Source organism: Conger conger, chromosome 14 (assembly GCF_963514075.1).
Source record: "Conger conger chromosome 14, fConCon1.1, whole genome shotgun sequence".
In the NCBI taxonomy this organism is placed as follows: Eukaryota; Metazoa; Chordata; class Actinopteri; order Anguilliformes; family Congridae; genus Conger; species Conger conger.
In genome coordinates this window covers 26249567-26276893 of record NC_083773.1, presented here as the reverse complement: position 1 = coordinate 26276893, position 27327 = coordinate 26249567, and the positions used below count along the sequence as shown (strand labels likewise).

The window sequence follows — 27327 nt, the reverse complement described above, 5'->3', positions numbered from 1 at the left end:
TGATGTAATGAATGATGATGTAAGAAGCTGTAAACACTTCTTACATCATTTATTGCTTGTAACATTGAAGTTTATTTATGATTGTGTCATTATTTAGTAGTGGTAGTAAGTAGTAAGAGCCGTCACAACCACAACAATGTGGTCAGAACCGAAACACCTGTTATTTGGTTAAAATTTAGAATATGTACAAACTAAAGACCGTGTGCTCGTGAGGGTTTATATAATCTCATGAATGATAATCTATTGAATTCATATGATCATATTTGTCAATTTTACAGAGAAAATGTGTATTTCGGTGAAGTTTTCACTCAATTAAAAATTTTTTTTTTTGTTTTTTCAGGATAATTGATTAAACATCAACAGCAGTCTTTTTTAAGTGCACTTTTCAAGGGGGTGAATTAAAATGATCAATTTGGTGTATAGTTTCATTTCTGTAACAGGGTTTCCATAATGTTTTGGTTGTGAACAATTTTCAATACATTCATCCTGATTCTGAAAAAAGAAACAATATTCATTGGTACATCTCGGATATCAATGTATCTTAGATTAAGTGCAACAGATTTGAGTGAGACAGATTCAATTGGCTATTTTGCAACCCTGACTTCTGTAGAATGGCTCATATACACCATCAGAGCCATTACTGTTTTTGAATGTCCCTGGCCCATAATGGTGGTTCCCATAGCAACATAGAACTTGACTTTTCTTCTTCTTTTTTTTTTTACCAGAAATGCTGGAAATGCAGAAGGGCACTGACACCTTTATATAGGGATGTCTAAAATGGAAGCTATCATTAGTGCAGTGGGACTATTTATCAAAGATCCAACCACTAATTTCCTATAGACATTTGGTGTAAAAATGACATAAGTGAGCTTGGAATGTGCTGCTTTAAAAAGGAAAATATATTCTTATTTTATTTTATTAAATTACAAATTTAGCAATACTGCTTAGCAAACAGTAGTAGCAATCCTGATGAACATATTAAACTAACCTGACAACACACCAGGAATGAAAAGAAAATATATTAAAAAAGTGTTAAGATATAGATACAGTCTAGCTTGTGAATGTGATGCCGGAGAAGGAAAAGGCTGTATTTGGGATAACCCTATATTTCCTACATTGGAGCGAGAAGCCCAGTTGATACCCCTATCAATGATTTAATATGACTAAAACATATACCATATTAGAAATTATTATCTTCTTATTCTATTAAGTTGAGCTATCCAGATAGCAACCATTTCAATTGAAAAGTATTAATCACCCAAACACCACCCCAATTAAATGTTGTTTCAAAACACCTCATTAGAAGTACACACATTTTGAAAACTCCAAACATGGAGATGTAGCCAGAGAAATTATTTAAAATAAAGTCAAACCTCCTTTCATTCCTCTCTGTATCCTGGTATTGTTTTACACGGAGACATGCTTTACTTTAGATAAGCCACTGTCTCCACACCTCTTCCCTAAACACCGGGCATTGTGGCACAGAAGCTGCCCACAAACAATTTCCCCATGTTGCTTTACATAGATCACTTTGTAATTCAAAGCAGTTTAGAAAAAGTTTTTGAATGGCAGCAGCTGAACTCTAGAAGCCTATATTTCCTTGTAGGGTTGTCACAGTGTTTGATAATATTGTATACTAAGGTATTTGAAGATATCACTGATATGATTGTCTATAGTTATATTATACATTATTATTATCCATCCATCCATTATCTGAACCCGCTTATCCTGAACAGGGTCGCAGGGGGGCTGGAGCCTATCCCAGCATACATTGGGCGAAAGGCAGGAATACACCCTGGACAGGTCGCCAGTCCATCGCAGGGCACACACACCATTCACTCACACACTCATACCTACGGGCAATTTAGACTCTCCAATCAGCCTAACCTGCATGTCTTTGGACTGTGGGAGGAAACCGGAGTACCTGGAGGAAACCCACGCAGACACGGGGAGAACATGCAAACTCCGCACAGAGAGGCCCCGGCCGATGGGGATTCGAACCCAGGACCTCCTTGCTGTGAGGCGGCAGTGCTACCCACTGCGCCATCCGTGCCGCCAATTATTATTATGATTATTATTATTATCAGGATAAAATCTGCATAATGCATATTATTTATAATTTAAATAAGACTCATTAGAAATAAACCGGTGAGTAAATATTTGGATTATTTACTGTTTTTAATATTTGGGTATCATTTATTTCTATATTGGCAATTTAGTTTATTAACAGAGAAAATATAATATCATATAATATATATTGTGTTATTTCTTAAAGCCATATCGACGATATGAAGGTCGGTGACTATGGTGACAACCCTACTTCCTAGTGCCGCGTCTCACACATCCCGCCGATTGCACCATACAAGTGACTCATAATAATTACTACAGAACGCCAAACAAAATACAAACCACCGACCCACCCCAGGATTACATTTTTCAGTTCAGCCTATTCCTTCGCAACACCAGCATGGAGGACCCTGAGGATTCAGATCGTGCCCGAAAGTGCCCCGATCAATCTCGCCAGTCTCTTGGAGTCCAGGTAGGCCACAATCCCGCCATGGTTGGCCCAGAGCTCTGCGCCCGTGTGCCCGGAGCTCGGCTGGTGGTAGTCCAGTTCCGTGGGAGGCCCTCCTTTGAGGCACTCTGCAAGGTTCACCACGCCCCCTCCCAGAGACCTCAGTATAGCATGGGGGGCGCAGGAGTCCCACTTGAAGGTGCTGCCCTCTGAGAGAACGTAGAGGTCCGCTAGGCCCAGGATGACGCACAGGATCTTGTAGCCCGCACCGGAGACGTACATCAGCTTGCCACCGCAGAGAGGGCCCAGCGCATCTTTCATGGCCTGCTTCTCGCTCACGCTCAGCACCACCGACAGCTCGCCCTCGGCCGAGGAGCACCCTGCAGGTCTCCGCAAGGAGGAGGCATTGACGGTCCCGCTGGACACCCCCCAGAAATGCCGGCCCGTCCAGCTGCAAGAAAAACGCACCATTTTAGATTTTTTTTAAATTCAGTCAGCAATCTGGAATATTTGTCATCACCAATGTAAGCTCATCCCATGGCTGCAACATTCTCTGTCAATTCAGTAAGGCAAAGACTAGTACTGCGTGTGTCGGCAGAAAAGCATGTAGATAGCCACCAGCCTCCAATTACTCCACAGGCCACCTGCTAGGATGAGCAACCCTTGCATGGGAGAGCTGTGAATCATTTACAAGTGATAGGCTAATTACAAGCTGCTGAATAACCAGAAAATGACCAGACTCCCTATTGTAGCCCCAGTCAAGAAGGCTCTTTTATAGACACGACTCTTTTTATTTACAATACATTTGAGTCACACTGGGAGCGCCGGCACAGGAGTAATTTTCTTCTTGATTTCCTGATTCTCACCATTTGCCTGAGGGATCTCTGCGAGCAAAGGGTTGGTTGATGACTCCAATGACAGGCTCCCCGTTGGCCCGCAGGTATGCTCCAATCAGGACCAAGGCACATGGGAGCCCCGAAGGACAGAGCTCTCCGAGCTGGACTTCCTCCTCCCGGCCCTCAATGTACTGACTGGTCGCATCTAAGAAACGGCACCAACATCACAGCCTGTAAGGGCAAGAACTTTCCAGAATGATACCACCCAGACAGATATTACAGTGCAGTCTAAGTATTAGGGCAGTGACAATGTATTCTGGGCTCTGTACTCCAGCGCACTGGATTTGAAATGAAACAATGGATATGAGGTTAAAGTGCGGACTCTTACATATTCACATCCATATTCATTGATCCATGTAGGAATTACAACCCAATTACAACCCAATTTATACAGAGCATTTGTAATATCATACCACCCCTTGACAGAGTTGGCTGCAGTCCAGTGCAACTAGCTTTTTCCTGTCCCGTAGATGGCCACGCCACCAGCATTACCGATGGGGTCGATCCATATTCCCAGGTCGCTGGGGTTCAGGGGCAGCTCCAGGCCCTCTGCGGCTTCGTCCTTCACCTGCAGGTCTTGGTGGATGGCTCCAGCCAGGAGAGCGGTAGCCGTCGCATGGCCGTCCAGCACGGTGGTCAGCAGAGCCGCCGTCTCCTCCTCCGTCCCGCATACTGTCACTGTGACACTCTCCCCTGAGGATGCAAGTGGCCAACAGGGCTCACGACCAACATACAAGCAACCAGGACTGTGGCTACGGGTGTGGCTACGAGTGGGCGGAGGGCAGGCAGTACCCACCCAAAAGTATTGTGTGCCTGCCCTGGAGAGACCGGGCAGCAGTCTCCTGCAGATCTGCACCACAGGCAGAAGTGTAGCGCATTATCCTGCCGCAAACCCCCCCCCCCATCCCCGGTCACATACCAAACATCACCACGCTCAGGTACCGAGGTACCGAGCACCCCCTCCCCCTCAGCGACATGCTGTTAAATCTTAGTAATGGGCATAACTACCTCCCACAGACGTCATCACACCCACATCGCCCCTATGTAGCTGCTCTGTCAGGGTGTTAATCAAATTTGCAACCATTATTATTATGTGCAGTTTTAAAAGGGCAGCTGAGTGGTTGACAGGCTGTGCTCCAGCCAGCTTTGTCTTACCTAGAATCCCCCTCCCAAACAGTCTGAATGAGAACTCACCCAGTCCATTCTCAAACTTGTTGGACTCCTCTCCATGGATAAAACCCTTCATCTCTGGGAACTAGAAAACATTGTTAAGACGTTAAGTCGAAAACAGGCAGGAAAAGGACGAGGCTGGGCTAGGTCTCATAAGTTATTTAATATTCCTATGTTCCTCTTGCGTTTGATGAGGTCAACAACTCGAAAATCATGTGGAGTGATAATCATTCATAAAAATGTTGACCACGGTTATTCCCTGACCTGGGCAACGACGTCGTGTTTGATCATCTCTTGTATCACTACGTCGGCCAGCGTTTTGAAGTCCTGGACAAATTTCTTGTTTTTGTCGTCTCCAGTCTTCTCCTGGATTAGGAGCTCAAATAGCGGGGCCTCCCTCCTGCAGACGCGTGCTATGTTAGCGGCCTTCTCGGACACGCGCAGCAGCAGTCGCAGAAGCTCCGCCATTGCGATCCTGAGAAAGAGACAGACGTCAGGAATGCAATTACCAAGGGAGGAAAAACTTGTTTTTGTATTAAGTGTTTCGTTTGGTTTGAGCAAAAGCCTAATCGTGCAGTGTTAATGAAAAGCACAACTGCAGGGTTCAGATATACATTTGTAAAGTACAAACCCATAACGCGACCGTTTCTTGCTCCCACCAGTATTTACATTCTTAATCAGCAGTTTTTTGTTTTCAATATTTTCTGTTTCAAAGAATGTATGTGTAGCGTATGCTAATTCATACCATTTTTATTTAGTCTGAAATACGGTGGTTTGTATTCCAAACACAGGACAAGTAGCTTAATTTTATTTAGAACAGTTGCGACAACTTAAAAAGGAGCAATAAATACGCTGTGCCTGTGCAGACTGTAGCCTACAAAGAATCTTCCTTCAACACCACTGGTCATACACCCGAAAACTTGATCACCATATCTTCGCGAGTGAACGTGTGTAATGGAAACAGTTTTTATTGCGTTGAACAGCCTGCAGGCATATCTTTAAAGCCGGAAGGAAATTTCGCTTAATGGAAACAAAATTATCTAGGCTATATTCATTAGTTCAGCTATTGTTTCTTATCCTACATAAGTTTCACCGTTTTACCCCATTGTTATCAACAGACTAGTCTGTAGATTTTAAACAAACACACACAAATTACCCTGTAGCCTACTAAACATCGAAAGAATGTCAACCCTGCTAAGAATTTCAATCCAGAACATCAAACCATTACTGCAGTGTAGTGACATACAAAATCAACTCCATCCGGTAAACACTGGGTCTGTAACCGGAGTTAAACAGTTCAGTCGAAATAAAAATCTAAGTTTAGGTTACGTTTTCTGTCATACTCACAGTTCACTCTATTTGCCAATAAAGATCCGCCTTTCCTAAGATTTTGGATGATCTAAAATTGGCTTCTTGTTTCGTGTCCTGAAACTGCAGTCCGTGAGTTGCTCACGTTTCCTGTAGCCGAGAATATAATGTTGAGAATTTTCTGTTACAGCTTCGTCAAGGTAAATGCAGGCAGTGTCTTATTACGATACTTAGCTCTAATCTCACTAGCGCTGTGGCCTTTTCACGATTATTTACGTCAGTGCAGATGTGCTGGAAAAGGCACAGAGGTAATTCACCATTCAAAATGTAGCCTACATATCCCCAGATGGGCGGAGTTATGATCCATTTCTCTAATACGGAAAGCATTGTAAAAAACGAAGAAGGGCGACCCGTGTGGTGTTTAAAATAATGCATCAAGCGATTTTGTGTCAGTCGAGAAAAATAGGAATCGCATAGATGCACTTGCATGCAGTCACTTGCATAGAATAGTGAATATTATACACGATATGCCCAGTACAGTACCCTGTAGGTTGACTATTTAGACCATCTCTATATTCTATGCTCTGACACAGCTGGTAGCTGGTATTTCAAGTTGGTCATAGCCTGATTTTACACCAGGGTAGGCTACCTAAGTAGAATGCCTGTCCTATATATGACCACCTGTAAAATACATAGCAGAATTCATGATGCCTTCAATAATGGCAAATGTTTGACTTTTGTTATGATGTTCTCAAGTGAAATACTGTATTTGCTTTCCACCAGATATAATGGGACCCATATAGTTCAAAAGGTTCCACTTTTGACTCGTCTGTCCCTAGATCATCCAGGTCCTTTTACAGTTACCATGTTTCTCTTGGTTATCCAGTCCATCTTCATCAAGTCTATTTTTTATCGTAGAGCTGGACAACCTAGATAAGGCGAGAGAGGCTTTTGGATATTCTTCTGGGATCTTCTGTGACTTCCTAGATAAGTTGTCACTGTGCTCATGAAGGAAGTTTGGCATGCTGGCCACTCCTGGGAAGATTCAGCAATGTTCCAAGTATTCTCAATTAGTAGATAATGGCTCTCACTGTGGCACAGTGGATTCCCAGAGCCTCAGAAATGACTTTGTAAACCTTTCCAGACTGATATGCATACAATAACAACTTTTTTCTGGAATTTCCTTTGATTATGGCATACCAAAGCTATGAATTTGTCTGAATTAATTGCTGCTAAGGTGGGACAACCGGTTAAGTTTTAGGGGGCAATAACTTTTTCACAGGGGTAATATGGATGTTTGATAACGTTTTTCATTAAGATAATTTAAAAAATGTGTTTTGTGTTTACTCAGGTCTCCGATATTACATTTCTGAAACCATTCAAATATGCAGTAATTGAGGAAATCAGAAAGAGAGCAAATACTTTTTCATGGCACTGTAAGAACATGACAGCAGATAATCTGCTATATATGGTTCTGTTACACAACAGAAGGGTCCCAAAAAAGCAACCATGGGGAACACCTTGGGTGAATGGATTAAAGATGAAGCTGAGAGGGACACATGCCGCATCCATCTAATAGCTCAGACCTAAACATAAGACATAAGAACAAGTTAAGCTCAAGCTTTTTAACAGACAATCCAGGAAGACTGAATTTGTTCATACAAACTGCATAAATAATAAAAGATTTTTTGGAAACCAGCTGAGGGGGGTGCATGGATTACTTGAAATGAGAGAACACAAAGAAGGAATTCCACACCTTAGTGAAGAAAACCAGGAATTGTACAATCAGGCAGGCTGTTGGTGAGGAGTTCTGTAATGTTGGCAGCAACCACAGAAACTCATCCATGTTGTTTTTTTTAACAATGCAGTAGAATATGAGAAAACAGTTAACAACAAATTTATCCTATGCTGCTGTATAAATTCTTCTTAAAAGCTGTTCAGTAAAATGTCTCCATGTATAATGTAGAAATGTGAAATGTAAAACCTAACTGAGGAAGGCCGAGCCTACCCCACCACAAATCCATTTGTACATCCGAAGTAATAGCCTACTTTCACCGTTAAGTGACCAAATTAGCTTTTCTTTAATGATTTCTTAACAGAATTGGCCGTGTTAGTGTGTACTATATCCGTAATGCAGTGCATTAGGTGGAGCTTTTAAGACTCAATGGGTCAGTGAGTTAGCAGTAGCATATAAAAAGGAAGCACAGTGCTAGGATGAGACTGAATTCTCCTCACTGAAAACATCTCTTCTAATACAGGTAAAAAATCTTACTGATAACTATGCTATATACGTATAATCTGCATATTTAATCTAACAATAATACATTGATACAAATTCAAAGTGTGGAAATGTGATGAAATCTTTTTGTTTAAATATTTTGTTGAGCATTGCTATTACTTGTGTTACTGTAGCAAGTAAAAGAGAAAACATCCTTTTAAAAAAAGATTTATTTGTCTACTTCTTGCAGAAGCTATAACAAATAAATACATACATTTGACCTTGTCTTATGTTACTAAGTGTGTGGTGTCAACACTGGTAAAACCACAATTAGTCCTAAACATTCAGCCATTTAGTCCAAGGAATTAGAAGTTATAAGACGGCAAGGAAGAAAATGAGCTAAATAGGCTACAGGTATTTGTTAAACATAAAAAGTGTTGACATTTATAATTTGATGTTATCAACTGTATCTGAGCATATAATATGTATGATGATATGGTAGATACAGTCTATAGTAATGATAAACACAATGATGATGATCATAATGATGATTATAACTGCAACTTGCTTGATCATTGTCGTTTGCCTGCCCTGAAGACACACCTAACAACTAGGCTAACACATGCTATTTATACCACAGTAAAAAAAAAACAATAATTAATAGTGTTCATTCTGAACCTATGGCAAAAAAGTAAATTCAATGGGTTTACTTAAGAAAATGTTTGACAGGTTTTAGGTAAACTGAGGCAAAAATCTAGATTAGATGTCGCCTGCATATTTTGGCATTATCCGCATTGAACAGCAAGCATGCATACAGTCAGCTCCAGAATTATTGGTGCCCTTCATAAAAATGGCTGCATATAATTACAATTTCATCATTCACATTCACTTTCATATTTCTTTTATCTCATGTTTTTTATTAAGTATCTATTTTTTTCAGAAAGTCATTTTAATGGTACCCATAACAATTAGTGTAAATAAAATCAAAGTGAAATTGGCAATAAGATTCTACTTAATGCAGTTAATCTTGGACGAATGGAACTTCCATGGGATCCAGGATTATTGGCACGCTTAATAAAAATTAAGGAGAAAGGCTGCATATAATAAACAACACAGAAAATAATCTATACATTATGTTCAAACACATGGGAAAATGACATACTTTTATTTCAATACATTGACTCTTTTCTCAATGTCTATTCACATTTCTTTCTCAAAACCATAGGTGTCAAATTTGGCACCCCTAACAATGATTGTAAATGAAATCAAACAAAGTGAAATTGGCAATAAAGTTTTGTAGCCACAATAAGATCCGCACAGCCGTTGGGCCCTTGAGCAAGGCCCTTAACCCAGCATTGCTCCAGGGGGGATTGTCTCCTGCTTAGTCTAAACAACTATACGTCGCTCTGGATAAGAGCATCTGCCAAAATGCCATTAATGTAATGTAATGCAAACTATATTGTGTCATTCTATCACTTTCTGAAAATAAGGTAATAAAAATGCTAAATCCCTTTGTCATCCATCAGCATGGAAAAACACTAAGAACAGTCAATTCAGAAGAGATGGTAATGACCAGGTCTGATAATGGGTACAAAAATACATACAATTGTTAAACACACCACTTCACACTGTAAAGTCAATAATACAAAAAATGTAAAAGGTTTGGAATAGTTACAAACTTGCCACCATTCAACTTGAAGAATTACAAGTTGCATCTTGAGGTCCCCTCTTTGACCTGTCAAAAAGAACCATAAAATGGCATCTTCATACCAACAGAATCTTTGGAGGGGTGATACGAAGACAGTACTTACACAATAAACAAAATCTTGAACACTTTCGCCATGCACACCATCGACATGTGTGGTGGAAAAAGCGGATGCATACAAGAAAAAACACCTCATACCTACTGCCAAACATGGAGGTGGGCCATTGAGGTTTTGGAGGTGTTTTGCTTCCAGTGGTCCAGGGGCTCTATTTATGATCAATGGCGCAACAAAGTATGGGGACATTTTGGCAGAAAATCTGGTTGTCTCTGCTAGGAAGCTGTTTGATTGTCCTGCAGGACAATGACTACAAAATCCACATACATACATCTACACAAACATTATTAAGTGAAAACACCATCCGTGTCCTGCAATGACCATCTCAAAACTTTTATTACATTACATTACAAGGCATTTAGCAGACACTCTTATCCAGAGCAACGTACAATGAAAAACTTAAATCATCCATCAAAACATGTGGTCTGGTTTGAAGAGGGGGGTCAATAAGCACAAACCCAATCAATTATTCTGAAAGGTTCTGCATGGAGGAATGGTCAAAAATCCCACCGAATGTGTTTCCTAACCTTATCACAAATTATAGGAAAAAGCTCATGGCTGTATTAAACCTGTTTTGGGGAATTATGTTTTATTTGAAATATATAAAACTTGATTCCATTGAATAATTAATCAAGCGCACTACTTTAAACATGTTGGAAAATAAAGCTTATCTCAATAGCTGTATTTTTTTTAGTTTAGAATTTGTGTGCATATTTGTCAAGGGTGCCAATAATAATGACTGACTATATATCTGTTTTGTATATAGTGACGATGTCAGATCTGGAGAACTCCATGATGACTATAATCCAAGTGTTCCACAAGTATTCCAAACACCAATGCACACTAAGGAAGGCAGATCTGAAGGAACTAATCAATAATGAGTTGAGTTGCTTCATCATGGTATGTATGGTTTTATAGTGCAATCAAAATGGTGGCGGGATGGGTTGATTTGTTTGATTTGACAGGTGTATTCAATCACTTCCTTAGTGTGGGTATAAGAAATCTTTCAGTATCTATATTTTTATACATTTTGATTTCACCATGAAGAAATTATAGAACTTTTAATACATACAATCACCAAGCACTTTATTAGGAACATTTTTACTTTATTACACCTATTTATTCATGCAATTATCTAATCAGCCAATTGTGTGGCAGCAGTGCAATGCATATAATCATGTAGATACGGGTCAGGAGCTTAAGTTAATGTTCACATCAACCATCAGAATGGGGAAAAAAAGTTACTTTGACTGTGTAATGATTGTTGGTGACAGACAAGGTGGTTTGAGTATCTCAGAAACTGCTGATCTCCTGGGATTTTCATGCCCATTTCAGTGTGCCATGTTTGAGACAAATGGCTTCATAGGTGTTTCTGACTAGTCAGGTCTATTCAATTTCTTCATTGGTGCAGGTATGAGAGCTTTCTCTCTAGTCTTGATTCTAGGCTTTTGATTGCCTATGAAGTCTGTTATTGGTGTTTGTTAACATGAGGACCAGAGCAGAGCCAATGAAAGTGAAGGAAGCCACGAAATAAGAAATAAAAAGATTCAGACATGCAGTAAGTCAAAACATGGCTTAGCAAACATTTTGCAACATCATTAAGAGAGCACTCACTGGTGAGCTCAGTAATCGCAAAGGGCCTGGTAGACCAGTTATTGACCGAAGAATTCTCACCATAATGAAGAAAAAACCCTAAAAGGCAAAGAGCAGAATTCATGGTTCCTTTAACAATGGCAAGTTATCCAGGTCCCAAGGCAGCAAAGCATCCCACACCATCACACTACCACCATGTGTGACTGTTGTTATTATGTTTTAAGCCAGACATATTGGGAGCAGTGTTATCCACATTTGACTCAGAAAAAAATTATTATCTTTTTATGCTTATTTGTTCGTAAAGTATTTTATGTTATTGTGAAACAGCTGGAACCATCTAAACGCCAGAACATGTCTGATACATTAAAAAACAAAAATATTTAAGAAATGTTATTCTGATACAGGATTAATTGGTGACATTAAATCCAAAGACCACAGTCTACAGTGAAAATTCCCCACTGTCTACCTCTCCTCTTGTTACTATATTGCTTTTCCTACAGAATATTCAGGACAATGAGACATTGGACCAGCTCTTCCTTGACCTGGACCAAAATGGCGACCTTAAAATTGACTTCCAAGAATTCATTGCCATGGTTGCCATGGTTACATCAGCATGTCATGACCTCACAGGGAATGACCTTTAGTGGGGAGGGGTTTGTGAGTTTCAGTGAGGTAAGCACCATGAACCCACTTCTTCATTACAGTATTGGCATTTGGCAGACACTCTTATCCAGAGCGACGTACAGTTGATTAGACTAAGCAGGAGACAATCCTCTCCTGGAGCAATGTGGGGTTAAGGGCCTTGCTCAAGGGCCCAACGGCTGTGCGGATCTTATTGTGGCTGCACTGACCGGGATTAGAACCACCGACCTTGCGGGTCCCAGTCGTTTACCTTAACCACTACGCTACAGGCCGCATATCTTCAAATGTTGTTGATTGGTTTTTAAATTACACTTGAAATAAATATACATTTCTGGTCCAATAAAAACAGATATGGCAGGTGCAGTGGCAGCAAAAATTGACCTTGAATGGTACAATAGCTCATTTTGGACCTGGAATTGCAGCCACAAACACCCTCAAACCACGACACTGTTTATCCCACCTTCCTCCCACGCCATTGGCTGTGGCAATTAGAACCAATTTTCAACCAATGAGCTTGAATCATTGTACAGCTATACAATGTTTTGGTATAGAGTGTCGGCCCGTCAACTGTATATTTTGAAACACGAAATGAAGGACTATAAACACAGGCAGAGGGTGAGTCAACATGTAAGTGAGCCATTTTCAATCTTAGGAAGGGATTTACAATGGTCTGGTAACAATGTTTTAACACAAAAATCTTACCCATTGTACCTTTAAACAAGGGGTTGCCAAACTGAGGGCTGCAACCCCATTTAATATTACCAGACATTTCTGACAATTTGGGGGCGGAAAAAGGAAGTCACAACAAGGCATGAGATGACATGGTCTATCACCAACATAGTCACAGCTAAAGGGTGTTGTTAAGAAGGAAGCATGTTGTGTGGTTAGAGTGCATGTGGTTGCATACATTGTTTTGGGGTTGGATCAGGAAAAAATTGAGACCCTCACTTTAAACTGATCATTGGCCACTGTTTCCATTCATTCATCTTGATTAGCAAGTGTGCCAATGATCTGAATCCACTGGCAGGTAAACATGCAGTGTATTTCTTCACATCGTGTTAGGGAGATTAAACAATAAACCTCTGCACAAATGAAGTGATTGGATACACCAGTTTAATCACAGACATCTGAGAAGCCAACTGTCCAATTACTTTGGGTCCCCTAAGATGGGGGGAGGCTATGTATAAGAAGGTTATGTTATTCCTACATGGAGCACCCGATATGGATGTATCTTCAAATTAAAGGTGACAGTCTGCATTTTAACCTCATATCCATGGTTTCATTTCAAATCCAATGTGCTGGAGTACAGAGCCAAAAGAACAGAAATTATACCACTGTTCAAATAATTACATACCTCATTGTAGCACATTTCACATGGAAGGAGACTGACCTCAAAGCAATATAAAACTAAAGTAGGTTTACATACAATATTGAAACTGATCTGTTGACTGCACTTGTAAAGATTTTGCTTTGTGGACAGGGCTTGCATCAAAGGAAGACTAATCCCCCCCTCTGAGATGGCATTCCAGGAATTCCAGAATCTTCTTCCAGGCGTCTTCCTGAGCCGCAGCATGAGGTGCAGGGTGTCCACCCCACGAAACCATTACTGGGAGAGAAACAGGTTCACATGGATCAGTATCCCCCACTCTAAGTGTACCTATGACTAAGAAATGCCAATAAACCCAATCTCTACAATGACAATAAGCTCTATGCTCTATAAAATCTATGATTAAGCTGAGAAAAGTCAGAGACAGAGGGGAGGACAACACATGACTTTGAATGAAATATCTTGACGTGTGGGATAATATTTTGTAACTGTTGTTTTCTCCACGGCAACGAAACAAAGACTGCTCAAACTTAAAAATTCAAAACCATAACATGCTCAAAAAGATATTATGGCTTCTAAATAATACAAAATGAACAGCCAGTCGCCAGTCCATTGCAGGGCACACACACCATTCACTCACACACTCATACCTATGGGCAATTTAGACTCTCCAATCAGCCTAACCTGCATGTCTTTGGACTGTGGGAGGAAACCGGAGTACCCGGAGGAAACCCACGCAGACACGGGGAGAACATGCAAACTCCGCACAGAGAGGCCCCGGCCGATTCAAACCCAGGACCTCCTTGCTGTGAGGCGGCAGTGCTACCCACTGCACCATCCGTGCCACCCTCCCATGAAAGAATGGCAGTTTAAAATGGTTACTTACTGAAATAATAAATATGGGGTATGAGAGGGTTATTACAGCAGTAAGGGCTATGAGAGGGTTATTACAGCAGTAAAGGGTTTGAGAGGGTTAATTAAGCGTTATGGAACGAGAACCTGTGGTATATCGAATATCCACGATATACCACAGGTTCGAGTTACATAACACTTTTATACAATGGTTACCACATTTATCTTTCAAATTTTCACTAAAGAAAGACAAGATAAACATTAAATTAATGTATCTCTAAGGGAACTATGTTTTATGGTAAATGTATTCTTCCGCTGAACAGTAGTTTATTGGTTGCTTGGAAATAACTCTGTGTCTTTATGAGTCATAATTTGCTTCGCCGGGGTTTGGTGGTCTTTCTGGTATTTCGATCATCCGAGTATGCTGCCTTAAAAGTTTTAAAATCAAAATCAAAGGACACTTTAAACTCACTAATTTTATTTGACTTTACTTTGGTAGGCTACTAGAGGCTAGATAATGATAACGTTAAGTTAGGTTCATTAATTTTATGACAAAGTAGATATAATGATGATCTATAAATGCAGAGTAATTTTAAAAGTGTGAACAGTCCATTTAGCCGTGCGTATATCGTGGATATTGTCATGGCTGGAACGCAAACTGACCAATAGAGACAATGGACCGGACCTAACCGTTGTATAGTACAGCAGTAAGGGGTATGAGAGGGTTATTACAGCTGTAAGGGCTATGAGAGGGTTATCAAAGTGGTAACAGCAGTCAGTATGAAAGGGTGTTTCAGCCTACATTTCTTGGGCCCCAGTGTCAAGAGTGTGGCAGAGGTATGAGGTGAGTATGGAGGCTCAATCAGGTGACCTGTGCCGGGGCATGGCACCCAGGTGAGCAGGTGCGATTTATTGGCAGCTTGCAGTCTCTCCTTTATCTGAAAACAGCAAACAGGATAAAACATACAGTGAGTGCCATAATGTTTGAGACAAAGACATATTTTGTTTTTTCTGTACTCACATGTGGTTAATATGCAGATCTTGATAGCTAAACTTTTGTTTGTAGTACTTGCTTATAAAAATGTAACTAGTTGTTGATCTACTGATTAAGATGATGGTGAGGTTTGCTTTTGCCAGCAAAACAGTTAAATGAAAACACTCAAAAGCCAGCTAGCTAACCTGAGCTAACCACCTATTTGGGAACTGATCTATTAATTTATACAGGGTTGAATCTACAGTATATCTTGATCTATCTTGCACCAGTATGCTAGCTAAGTGTACAAACATCTTCATATGTCTTTGTCGCAAACATTATGAGTATGACCATACAAATTCACTTCATTATTTTCTTCATCCAGGAATGTTGAAAGTGCATGAATGAAAACTGCACAGCGACGGCTGTATCTGTTGTGAACTGTGTGTAGGGATGGTTAATGGTGCTGCTGTGTGGTACAGTACATAAAAAGCAGGAAACAGGAATTTCACCTCGGCTGCATTCTCCAAAACTGAGGTGCACTGGTCATCTTCGGAAGTGAACAGCAGCAGGGGGCAGCGGAAGTTCTCCACCTGCAGGAGGACGCATGGGCACAGGCCGGATCAGCGGGCTCAAAGCAAATCAGCTTGCCATGTTGAGTAAGATCCTAACATTCAATGCTCCCCTCCCAAATTCAAACACAAAAGAAATGTGCAACATGTGGGCTATATGTGGTCAATGCTAGTGTTTCCATAATGTGACACAGGAAATGAGGTGGGGTCCACTGCATTTTGTAGGGACCACCCCAGTCAGGACTCATAGGCTGTCCCTGAAACAGCCTCTTAAAAATATGCCCATATACTATACATCCTGCTTACTATTACTACATGAGGGGAGAAAAATCTTAATATTCATTTCCACCGAGTGCATTTATGTGAAGAGATTTCTGGGGGTAAACCATGCTCCCGGTATTTTTATCTAGATTTGTTAAATGATTTGTTAAAAGGTCATATTACTAATATTTTCATTTCCCTGATGAGCAGAAGAGACTCCCACAGTCACCTGTAGGTCCAGGTATATAGATGGAAAGTGTACGATGTGTGGGCAAAGGTGTTACTCAATAACTTTTACTTTTTACCTTTACTTTAGTGTTGGGAAGAAGCGATTTGGGATGGGAAGCTTCTTTAGCGTTCACGTAGCCTTGATCATCATGGCGCAAGTGTAGCTCACTCCTGGAAGAGACACAGTGGGCTGTGCAGTTTAGTGGCCACAACAGAATCTGAGTAATTGTAATTTATTCATATTCACATGTATATCACAGGCTTTCTGTTTGCTTTAGAGCCATTTACTCACAATGTTGTGCTACTTACTGTCCAAATCTTAACACTTTCCCATTAGCTTCAATGGTCTCGTTCATGCACCCAATTAAGAAATTAATTCCAATTATGCACCGTGGCTGAAAAAGAAATGGTATACTGGGATAAAAATGTCCATGCATGTGTTCCCAACACATTCATGAAGCACTGAGAATGCCATTATTGGGGGGGGTTCTTGGAGTTGTGCTTGGAGCGCAATCTTCAGATGTAACTCAGCTGAGGGACTGTGGAGGTAAATATGTGGTGGCCGACACTCTGGCAGAGTGTGGTTAAGAGGAGGCTTAGTGAGGGGACCATCTTTTTAGTATAATTAGGCATTCCAAATGGGGATAAAAAAATATATACATCGAAATATTGTTGGAAAAAAACTGAAACTTACAGTTCAGTTGAAAGTAGCGGGAGTGAAACTGTTCCAACATGCCCCTACTATGGGGCAAATTTAAACAGCTCTGGGGTAGGTTGAAACAGCATCCAAAATGTCAGAAAAAGGACTGGACAAATGCTTTGTCAAAGGTGGGTGAATCCAGCATTTCTTACCGTTGACATTTTTAATTGAATAATCGGATCTTTACAATTCTAAAAGTCACACTTATAGATTAATAACACTCAAACAGTTATACTACATTTTTCACAGTGCATACTGGAAACGTAAGTGAACCTGTGTGTTTATGACTTTTCCAAATTGCTAATTGAAGTGAGTCGCTTCAATTACGTGCAGTTTTCATTCATGGCAGTGGGGATTGCACAGGTGCCTTACCCTTAAAATAAAGGCACACAAAGCCTGGTGACTGACAAGTTATGAAAGATTGGTTAGTGTGAACCATGAATGATTGATTGATTGTGTTTGACAAAATAAAAAAGTACAATACACAAATGTGCATACAGTACTCAAAAATGATCAGGATATCGCAATAAAATCACATGACTTATTTCCATTGCGGTCCTGGAGTCTGAGCTAGGAGGCAGGCAGATTAAGGAAATGACAGTGTATGCTACTACTATCTTTCTACATTACCTACACTAATACACATAATAAAGACATCAGTACTATACCCTTGTCATAGAGAAGATGTTTCACGATACTAACTTACATGTCATCCATTTTTTCAGTTGTTTTTTAAAAATTATTCAAAGAATGGGCAGATTTAATCTTGTTTGGGATTTTATTCTACTCCTCCCCCCTGTATAAAGGAATGTACTTCTCCCTACTTTGCTTTTTAGATTGGGTTGTTTCAGGTTTGATATGCTAACCCTCATATTCAGGCCACAAGAGAACATACTGAAAATTCCCAATAAAATAATTTGTACATCGACCCTGTAAAATCTTATAGACATAATAAGTTTTAACTGCTGAATTCTACCATCAATAGGGAGCCAATTCAGCTCTTTAAAGAGGTTGGATATGTAATTTTCAAGCTTGTTTCAAGAAAATGGGCGATACTTAAGGGGTTAATTGGCTCTTTTTTAAGAATAGCTTATTCTTTGATGCATACAGTATACACTCACTTTATTAGGAACTTTATTACATCTACTTATTCATGCGATTATCTAATCAGCCAATTATGTGCAATGCATATAATCATGTAGATACGGGTCAGGAGCTTCACATCAGTCATGATCAGATTGAGGAACAAATGTGATCTAAGTGACTTTGACCGTCTATGTTTTTGAAGTCTAGTTTGTAACTTGTGTTACAGGATAACTTTGACCAGTCAAATTGTCCATGGACAAAGATTGCTCATATCAACCGACCATTGTCCTGGAGATTCACACTGTGAGCTGGTTTCTTTTTCCACCTTAAAATCTGCAAGAAATATACATATATCCTGGGAGAAATGAGACCTTTTTCATTTTGACCTCTCAGGTCTTTCTCATAATATGTCACCCATAATTGAATACTGGAGCAATGATTATTGACATAGTTGATAGCACAAACCATCATTAAGAAAATTAGGGACAAATTGTCAATTTTCACTTTTTGCCTATCCACCTCTTCTTTTGAGACCTACAGCATGCAACCGAAAACAGTTAAAACAATACCTTGCCCTCATAGTGATTACAAAGACTTGCTCTACAACATGGACCATCTTGATCTGACATTGCATAAGCACCAGCTCCATCCACTGACTGCAAGGGTATTCTAAAGACTTCAGGAGTGAACTAGTGTAGTTTATAGAGCTGTCAGAAAACTAAAGGTAATTGGTTGGAACGAAAACAGGACCAAAGCAGTGCACCCCTGCTTTAACCAGCCAATCACCCCTTGTAATCCTACTGTAAAACAAAAACGACAAGAGATCCCACTCTTTAAATATCTTAGATTCTTAATATATTGGCAAAAAATTCTAAAAATATGTTTTCACTTTGTCATTATGGGTTATTGAGTGTAAATCGATGGGGAATTTTATCCATTTAAAATGTTATCTACAACACAGTAAAGTGTGCAAAAAGGGAAGGGAACAGAATACTTTCTGAAGCCACTGTGCCTTAGCCACTAGGCCATAGGCTGCCCCACCAGTAAAGTGCAAAGTAACAGAAACAGAAATGAAAGCCTGTTGCACTCCAGACCCATGAACCTTATGAAACAAGCAACATTCAGATCTCTGCAAGACCTAACCGTGCCACTTTAAAATAAAGACAGGAATTTCAGATAAATGCAGAGGAATATGATGTTTTAACTAATCTAGTCATTACTTAATATCACTATAGCAGTAAGTGGCGAAGTTAAACCTGTGGCCCTCAAATTGCAGACTTACATTGACAGGCAGGTGAGCAGCGATGCGTAGGGTAAGGTAGCCCCCAAAGGAAGTCCTGAGCACAGCCACCCGGCTGCTACACACCTGAGGGTGAATCTGCAGCAGCTGGAAAGCAGCCTGAGGGGAGACAGGACCAGGACAGATCAGCCTCTGCACAGACACACCACCACAGACTCCACAGGCATACCAGATACCCAACCTGATATTCTGAACTAATGTCTTATCGGCAGTCTCGATCGCCTTGGCAGTGGAAGTCCTGAACAAGAAAATCCCATTACCACATGGACTCCTTTGTTGTCAAGAAGCTAGGAGGCCGTCTGGTTAGTAAGTAGAATCTGCGCTAGGTTCCATGGTCTTGCAGGTCTTCAATGGGTTTGTGGAACAATTCATTCAAAATAATTCCAAACAAACAATTGACAGTAGCAATAATAAGAATATGATGAATTGCACTTTGTGCAAACACCCCTAGCAAAAATCACAGTTGTGATCCTATAATCTATCATAGGGTTAGAGATAACATTTTGAGCCATTGCAAAATGTGGGTGTTGTTTTTACTTAACCATTTATGTGTTGATTTTGATGTATGTTTGGAGTCATTGTCCTGCTGGACAATCTACCTATGACCAAGTCTCAGCTTCCTGGCAGAAGCTAATTTTATGCCAGGTTTTCCTGGTACTTTGTTGAATTCACCGTGCCATTGATCTTAAATAGTGCATCTGGACCACTGGCAGTAAAACATCTCCAAAACACCAATGATCCACCTCCATATTTGTCAGTAGGTGAAATGCTTCTGCTTGTATGTGTTCCATTTTGTTGCCGAACATGTCGATGGTGTGTATGGCCAAAAGTTTTATATTTTGGTCTCATCTGAGCATAGCAATCTTTCCCAGTCATAATTCCTATGAGGTTTGGAAAACCGGTTTTGTTCATTGTGCTCATTATGGGCTGTCTTCGTGCCACCCTTCCAAAGAATTTGTTGGTAAGGAGGTGCCAAGACACAATCAATCTCTGCAATTCTTAAACTGCGATCCTTGGGTTACTCATGGCCTCCCACACCAAGTCACCATCTTCCTTACTGTCTGTGCTGGATAATATGCAGTTGCATCCTCTTCCTGGCAGGACCAGGACAGATCAGCCTCTGCACAGACACACCACCACAGACTCCACAGGCATACCAGATACCCAACCTAACATTCTGAACTAATGTCTTATCGGCAGTCTCGATCGCCTTGGCAGTGGAAGTTTTTAACAAGAACATTGCAAAGGAAACCCCATTACCACATGGACTCCTTTGTTGTCAAGAAGCCAGGAGGCCGTCTGGTTAGTAAGTAGAATCTGCGCTAGGTTCCATGGTCTTGCAGGTCTTCAATGGGTTTGTGGAACAATTCATTCAAAATAATTCCAAACAAACAATTGACAGTAGCAATAATAAGAATATGATGAATTGCACTTTGTGCAAACACCCCTAGCAAAGATCACAGTTGTGATCCTATAATCTATCATAGGGTTAGAGATAACATTTTGAGCCATTGCAAAATGTGGGTGTTGTTTTTACTTAACCATTTATGTGTTGATTTTGATGTATGTTTGGAGTCATTGTCCTGCTGGACAATCTACCTATGACCAAGTCTCAGCTTCCTGGCAGAAGCTAATTTTATGCCAGGTTTTCCTGGTACTTTGTTGAATTCACCGTGCCATTGATCTTAAATAGTGCATCTGGACCACTGGCAGTAAAACATCTCCAAAACACCAATGATCCACCTCCATATTTGTCAGTAGGTGAAATGCTTCTGCTTGTATGTGTTCCATTTTGTTGCCGAACATGTTGATGGTGTGTATGGCCAAAAGTTTTATATTTTGGTCTCATCTGAGCATAGCAACCTTTCCCAGTCATAATTCCTATGAGGTTTGGAAAACCGGTTTTGTTCATTGTGCTCATTATGGGCTGTCTTCGTGCCACCCTTCCAAAGAATGTGTTGGTAAGGAGGTGCCAAGACACAACCAATCTCTGCAATTCTTAAACTGCGATCCTTGGGTTACTCATGGCCTCCCACACCAAGTCACCATCTTCCTTACTGTCTGTGGTGGATAATATGCAGTTGCATCCTCTTCCTGGCAAGTTTGCAGCCATTCTGTATGTTTTATGCCTTTTCATTATTGCCCTTACAGTGTTTGTATTTTGTACCCATTACCAGACTTGTGATAGTCAATTGCCAATTGTTTGTGTCTTCTGAATTGATAGTTCTTTGGATGTTCCCATGCTGATGGTTGACAAAGGGATTTTGCACTCATTATATACTCATTTATCTCATTTATACTGCACTCATTTTTTAAACAGGAAGTGATGGAATGACACAATATAAAGTAGTGTGCAAAAGTTTGGGCAAAACCCTTTTACAATGAATATCTCAGTGAACAGAAGTGAACCTGACCTCAACGTTAACATGACACATTTCTTCAAATTTTAAAGCAAGATTACTTTTTAAAAAAATGTTTCAGTTTCAAAATAATAAAAAAAGGAAAAAAGCCCTGTGCAAAAGTTTGGAAACCCTGTCAGTTCATACTTTGTAACTCCTCCTAGGGCAACTATAACAGCTTTAAGCTATAACGCTTCGTGTAGCCAGCCAAGACTCAATTCTCAGATTCATTCCACAATGTTCCTGGCATAACACCTCTAGCTCAGAAATATAATTTGGCCTCCTTGCATGTAGAGCATGTTTGAGATCTCTCCACAGATTTTCAATGATATTCAAGTCTAGTGACTGTGGTGGCCATTCCTAAACCTTCATCTGTCTTTCCTGGAGGTACTTTATGGTCGATATTGAGGTATGCCTTGGATTATTGTCTTGGTGGAATACCAAACCTCTCTTCAACTTCAATGTCTGGACTCACCTTTGAATCCATTCTTCCTTCCACTTGCACAATATTTCCTGTGCCCCCAGCTGCCACACAACCCCAAAGCATAATGGATCCACCTCAATGCTTCACAATTGGCCCTTTTTTCTTGGTGGAAATGAACCATCTTTATTCTGAAATACTTGGACAACTGTTTAGAAGAACCCATGGTTGTTAACACCAGACAGAACAGCCACTGTAGTTAGAAGGCATGGAGTTACTTCAGAATAAAAAGTTCAGCTCTGTAATTATATTCACCTGTCACAGTAAATAAGTGAAAATAAAAAGCAATCTTGCTTTAAAATTTGCAGAAAATTCTCATGTTTAACTTATAATTAATTTATAATTATAAATTAATTTATAGTTCAGGTTTGCTTTCGATCACATACACATTCATTGTAACAGACATTTAAATTGTAAGACATTGCCCAGATTTGTGCACCCCACTGTAGTTCCTTTAGACTGAATAAACTAAAGTAGATAAAGCAATTTCACTTTGTTTCATTTTATTTTATATAATTGTTTGGCACCTGTAGTTTTCAGAAATAGCATTATTACTAAGTAAAAAACATTGTAACATGAGAGTAAATGTATTAAAATAAAAGTATATAGTTTTCCCATATGTTTGAACATAAAATATATACTCACTGAGTACTTAAACACTGACCTAAACACCAGCTTGTTAATGAAAATATTTAATCAGCTAATCATGTGGCAGCAACTAAATGAATAAGACATGGTCAAGATGTTCTGTTGTTTTGCAGACCAAATGACAAAATGGGGAAGACTTTGACTGTGGAATCCTCCCTTGGCCAGGGCTCCCTTGTAAAAGAGATAATAATCTCAATGGGACTCATCTGGTTAAATAAAGGAGAAAATAAAAACATGATTGTTGGTGCCAGACTACATGGTTTGAATATCTCAGAAACTGCTGATCACCTGAGATGTTCACACACAACAGTCTCTAGAGTTTACAGAGAATGGTGCAAAAAACAAGAAACATCCTGTGAGCAGCAGTGCTGCGGACAGAAACGCCTTGTTTATGAGAGAGGTCAGAGCAGAAGGGCCAGACTGGTCAAAGCTGCCAGAAAAGTGTACGCAAATAAACATACATTACAATAGTACGTAGGAGAGCATCTCTGAACACACAACGCGTCAAACCTCTTAAGTGGATAGGTTACAGCAGCAGACCAATAAGTCGAAAAAATGTCTAATAAACACATAATAAGGTTCACTGAGCGTAGATCATTATCCACGTTGTTTATTATATGCAGCCTTTTTCTACATTTTCATTAAGGGTGGCAATAATTCTGGAGTCCAGTGTACATCCTCCTGAACCTGTGATTATATTCAACCTGCTTTGGAAATAATAGTTTTACCTGGAAGTAGTCGTCCCCCACATTTATCACATTGGGTGGCCCAGGAATGTCTTTGTGGTTGTAGTAAGCCAGGGCTAAGCTGGCCATGCCCCGGGAAGCCAGCAGGGCAGCACGATGCTCTTCCAGACTGTTGCCCATTCCAAAGAGGTCCAGAACCGCCGGGAACGGCCCTGGACCTGAGAGAGGAACCCAGGGAGAATGCTCCGAATCAACACCAGAGGGCAGGGACTCACAAAGCCAGCCGTTGAACGTTGAAAAATAAAGAATGAAATCATTAAAAATTAAAACATGAAATGATATGTGTAAATTACAATCTCATCCACTTGTTCTGGGACTCACAAGCCTGTAAAATGGAACCTGGCCCTCACCTGGTGGTAAGAACATGGTTCCCACCAACCCCTCTTCCCGAATGTCGATTCTGCGCACACCAGGGGCCATGTACCAGCGTTCCACAGTCACAGAAGCCAGCCCCTCCCCCTTTCCCTGCCCCTCATCATGTGACCTGATGCCCTGTGATGACACGTGTCCATTCAGCAGGGACACCTGCACCGTGTACGGAGTCTCCACATTCTTCTTCTTCAGTCTGTGGAGGGAAACTCTAAATGAACACTGATGCTGAACACTGTATGCTTGGTTTCCAGATTGTGAGGCACTCAACACCATAAGCTTCGTTATATGCATTTTGAGATGAATTGGTAAATAAATAACACATTTAAATAAATAAGAAACATTTTTTTATTCTTATTTTTTATGATTATGAATGATACAAATATTTATTATTTTATTTCTATGAACAGGTACTGAACAGGTACAGTCATAGCACCCATAAAGTGGAGCACATTCAGTGGCACACCATTGAAGGCAGCCCCAGAAGGAGAGACTGCACTCTGGGCAGAATGGCACGTTGGCTTGTGCAAAGGCCTCAACAATCTACTTGCGTAATCTGTGCACTAAGTTCTGCTGAGACATGCACAAACCTTCTGATCAATCATGTGTTTGGATCAAAGCCATATGAAAGGAAATGGCAGTCATATTGCACTGGTAAGGCAGGACAATGGATTGCCACAGTTGGTGTCATAGTAGATTAACCTGCTTTCAGAAGGAACTGCAATGCCAAAAATCTGACAAATCTGAAAAATAAATTATTAAATAAATAATAAACTTGCTCAATATATAATTAAAAAACACTTTTTGCTGCTTTCACAATAACATTTGAGTGATGAACAGGCACATTTTTCCATTTCATACAAGAAAAGTCACATTTGTGTTGATTTTCTCTCTCCCTCTTTGCCTCTCCCCCTTACATCAGCCCCTCTCTCTCCCCAGGTGCAGGGAGCAGACTCCAGAACAGACCCATGGGCTCGCAGCCAGAGTATGACCCTCCCTGGGCCTCGTCCCGTGACACTGAGGGGACAGAGAAGCAGCGCCCACATGTCCCCGTTAGTCTGCAGGAACAGGATTTTTACTGCACTATTCAAATCCACTGCACTCAGTAAAATCCAGCATCTGCCAAATGCCATTGATGTAATGTAATGTAAAAATCCACAAGCCTCCCAACACTCCTACTGAAGGGTTAAACATGCTTTTATTTGTTTTATCCTGTTCTATTCAAACTTGATTGTGAGAATTAAATAAATAAAGGTGTAAAAACTCAATAATAGAGTAAAATTAAAAGGAAAAACCTCACGGTTCAAGACACCGCTGCTGTCTGCGTAGTAATGTGCCAGCGCCTCCCACAGGTCACCCTTCTCACAGCGCATTTGGGCACGCAGCGTGACGGGGCAGTGCGGGGTCAGGTGACGCGCCTCCAGCATTATGGGCTCGTCTATGAGCGCACGGGAGGGCGCAGCCATCAGCACAGGCGCGGGAGCGTAGGTGGACTTCCCTCGAACCGCACCTGCCAAGATCATCAAACTCAATCAAGACCCATGAGCTCAGAGTTAAACATACGCTTCAACTAGCGTAACCCAAAGGCAATGACCACACATCTTTGGAAGGCATGATTTACAAATTTACTCTAATTAACTTGCTGAACTGATAATTCTAACAACTCACAATAATAAAGGAATAAATGTTTGCAATTCATAATTTTATGACACTGGTAACAGGAACAGGATGAAATAGTGGGACTAGCGGACTGAAATAAGATTCAAATCATATTTTGGCATTCTAATCAAAACAAATATTTGCCACACAAACTAATAATAGTTTTCTGATTTAATTTATTCATATTGAGCAAGCTAGCTAGTGAATGACAAATCGGAAATTCAATCAGAAATTCCAACGCAGCTTAGAATACAATTGAGAAAATTTTAATCATAAACCACTGGCAGAGACTTCCCCTTATTTTCCTTGAGTATCAATACAACGATTAATACTCAACAGCATCAGATCTAACCAGCTCTTCCCAATTAGAGAGTTTATTAGCATTAGCCATATGCATTTACTTTTATTTGCATTACCAATGTGTGCACATTTTATCAACATTATTTGTGGACACATATAGACTTATTTCTCCACACTCACATAATAGACAGGAGTGGAAAAGAACTGCAATACGTGGATTGTAAACAATCTTGATGTGCAGGTTTTGTTATTGCTGCTCATTCTGACAGCTAAGTGTAGGTTATTCTACTTAGTGATTAAAACAGATTTTTTAACAGATTAATTGAATTAATGATTTAATATGAAGAAGCTGCGTTACCTGCCAATTTATTAGTCCAATAATTGGTATGCTTGTTACACTTTTTTACAATTGTTATCAACCTTTTTTCAGTTCTGTAGTCACATTTCCATTTCTTGTTCCTTTGACACAAAATGCTTGCAGAACAATAGATTGTTACTTACAAATGCTTTCACACTGTATGTCAGAACAGATAACCTCATGTTCTAAATCATTGCTATTGAGAAACAGCTAATTGGAGTTGTGCAAATAGATCAATCACAGCTGATTCCTGTCTAGGAAACGCACTCAGGTGTTGAGGTTCTTTCAGTCGTGGGACCAGGGCAAATAGGGGACCTCTTTGGGCTGATGTTGTGAGGACAAAGAACAATATAGAGCAACAGAAAGAGAGAAATAAGAATGGCTGGATGAAGGAGTTAGAATGTGTGGTGGCGCTCAAAGAAGGGCCAGAGCTAGGGTAACCGATGAGATGAGAGCTACCATCAAGGGCCACAGTTGCCATGCCGGGCCAGAGAGGAGCCAACATCACCATGTGCGCTGCGATCTCCAACAATGGTGCGCACCTGCACAAATGTGAGATTGGCCTCTACAACACAGACCACCTTCTCCTGTTTTTAGAAGACCGGCACGGAGGCAGAAAGGGGACAGGTGGGGGACCACCTGCCAATATGTGATCACATGGGACAATGTGGCATTCCACCATTCCACAGCCTGATTTGATGCCCATCCAAGGATGATGTCCCTTTTCCTCACCCCTTACTCCCCTTTCCTCAACCACATAGAGGAGTTTTTCAGCCTGGAGATGGAAGGTTTTCGATTATCGTCCACACGACCTGCTGGACGCAGGATGCTGTATGCCAAGACATCACAGCTGAACACTGCCAGGGGTGGATAAGGCATGCCAAAAGATTTTTCCCAAGGTGCCTT

At 40.5% G+C, this 27327-nt stretch overlaps 3 protein-coding genes across 4 annotated transcripts; 1 reads left to right on the top strand and 2 right to left on the bottom strand.

The window, feature by feature from the left end:
• Positions 1 to 881: 881 nt before the first annotated feature.
• Positions 882 to 6228, bottom strand: inpp1 (inositol polyphosphate-1-phosphatase). The gene is made up of 6 exons (XM_061220965.1): positions 5929 to 6228; positions 4846 to 5056; positions 4606 to 4666; positions 3904 to 4104; positions 3382 to 3556; positions 882 to 2966 (listed from the first exon to the last, which is right to left on the bottom strand). The coding sequence occupies exons 2-6, from the start codon at positions 5047 to 5049 to the stop codon at positions 2486 to 2488; spliced, it is 1122 nt and encodes a 373-aa protein (XP_061076949.1). The 5' UTR covers positions 5050 to 5056; positions 5929 to 6228; the 3' UTR covers positions 882 to 2485.
• LOC133110706 (protein S100-B-like) lies at positions 4992 to 13820 on the top strand. Of its 2 annotated transcripts, none has more exons than XM_061220967.1 (4): positions 4992 to 5094; positions 10694 to 10827; positions 12021 to 12192; positions 13643 to 13820. In XM_061220967.1, the coding sequence occupies exons 2-3, from the start codon at positions 10699 to 10701 to the stop codon at positions 12162 to 12164; spliced, it is 273 nt and encodes a 90-aa protein (XP_061076951.1). In that variant the 5' UTR covers positions 4992 to 5094; positions 10694 to 10698; the 3' UTR covers positions 12165 to 12192; positions 13643 to 13820. The 2 variants fall into 2 exon arrangements, with proteins under 2 accessions (XP_061076951.1, XP_061076950.1); XM_061220966.1 differs by lacking the exon at positions 4992 to 5094 and adding an exon at positions 8040 to 8147.
• Positions 13662 to 26337, bottom strand: LOC133109417 (acyl-coenzyme A thioesterase 3-like). Its single transcript, XM_061218741.1, has 11 exons — positions 26244 to 26337; positions 25405 to 25614; positions 25022 to 25121; positions 24086 to 24300; positions 23718 to 23893; positions 19444 to 19560; positions 16685 to 16770; positions 16453 to 16546; positions 15827 to 15907; positions 15144 to 15279; positions 13662 to 13768 (listed from the first exon to the last, which is right to left on the bottom strand). The coding sequence occupies exons 2-11, from the start codon at positions 25568 to 25570 to the stop codon at positions 13662 to 13664; spliced, it is 1278 nt and encodes a 425-aa protein (XP_061074725.1). The 5' UTR covers positions 25571 to 25614; positions 26244 to 26337.
• Between the last annotated feature and the right edge of the window lie 990 nt (positions 26338 to 27327).

What these genes read in the sequence shown, in the direction of transcription:
- inpp1 (XM_061220965.1), bottom strand. Translation starts at nt 5,049, where the DNA reads ATGGCGGAGCTTCTGCGACTGCTGCTGCGCGTGTCCGAGAAGGCCGCT. An exon ending in CAAGTTTGAGAATGGACTGG is followed by an intron (nt 4,105 to 4,605) that starts GTGAGTTCTCAT and finishes TTGCATCCTCAG; the next exon opens with GGGAGAGTGTCACAGTGACA. An exon ending in AATATGGATCGACCCCATCG is followed by an intron (nt 3,557 to 3,903) that starts GTAATGCTGGTG and finishes GCCGTTTCTTAG; the next exon opens with ATGCGACCAGTCAGTACATT.
- LOC133109417 (XM_061218741.1), bottom strand. Translation starts at nt 25,570, where the DNA reads ATGGCTGCGCCCTCCCGTGCGCTCATAGACGAGCCCATAATGCTGGAG. An exon ending in CAGCAGCGGTGTCTTGAACC is followed by an intron (nt 25,122 to 25,404) that starts GTGAGGTTTTTC and finishes CTGTCCCCTCAG; the next exon opens with TGTCACGGGACGAGGCCCAG. An exon ending in GACACTGGGGCCCAAGAAAT is followed by an intron (nt 13,769 to 15,143) that starts GTAGGCTGAAAC and finishes TTTCTCTCCCAG; the next exon opens with TAATGGTTTCGTGGGGTGGA.
- LOC133110706 (XM_061220967.1), top strand. Translation starts at nt 10,699, where the DNA reads ATGTCAGATCTGGAGAACTCCATGATGACTATAATCCAAGTGTTCCAC. An exon ending in AGTTGAGTTGCTTCATCATG is followed by an intron (nt 10,828 to 12,020) that starts GTATGTATGGTT and finishes CTTTTCCTACAG; the next exon opens with AATATTCAGGACAATGAGAC.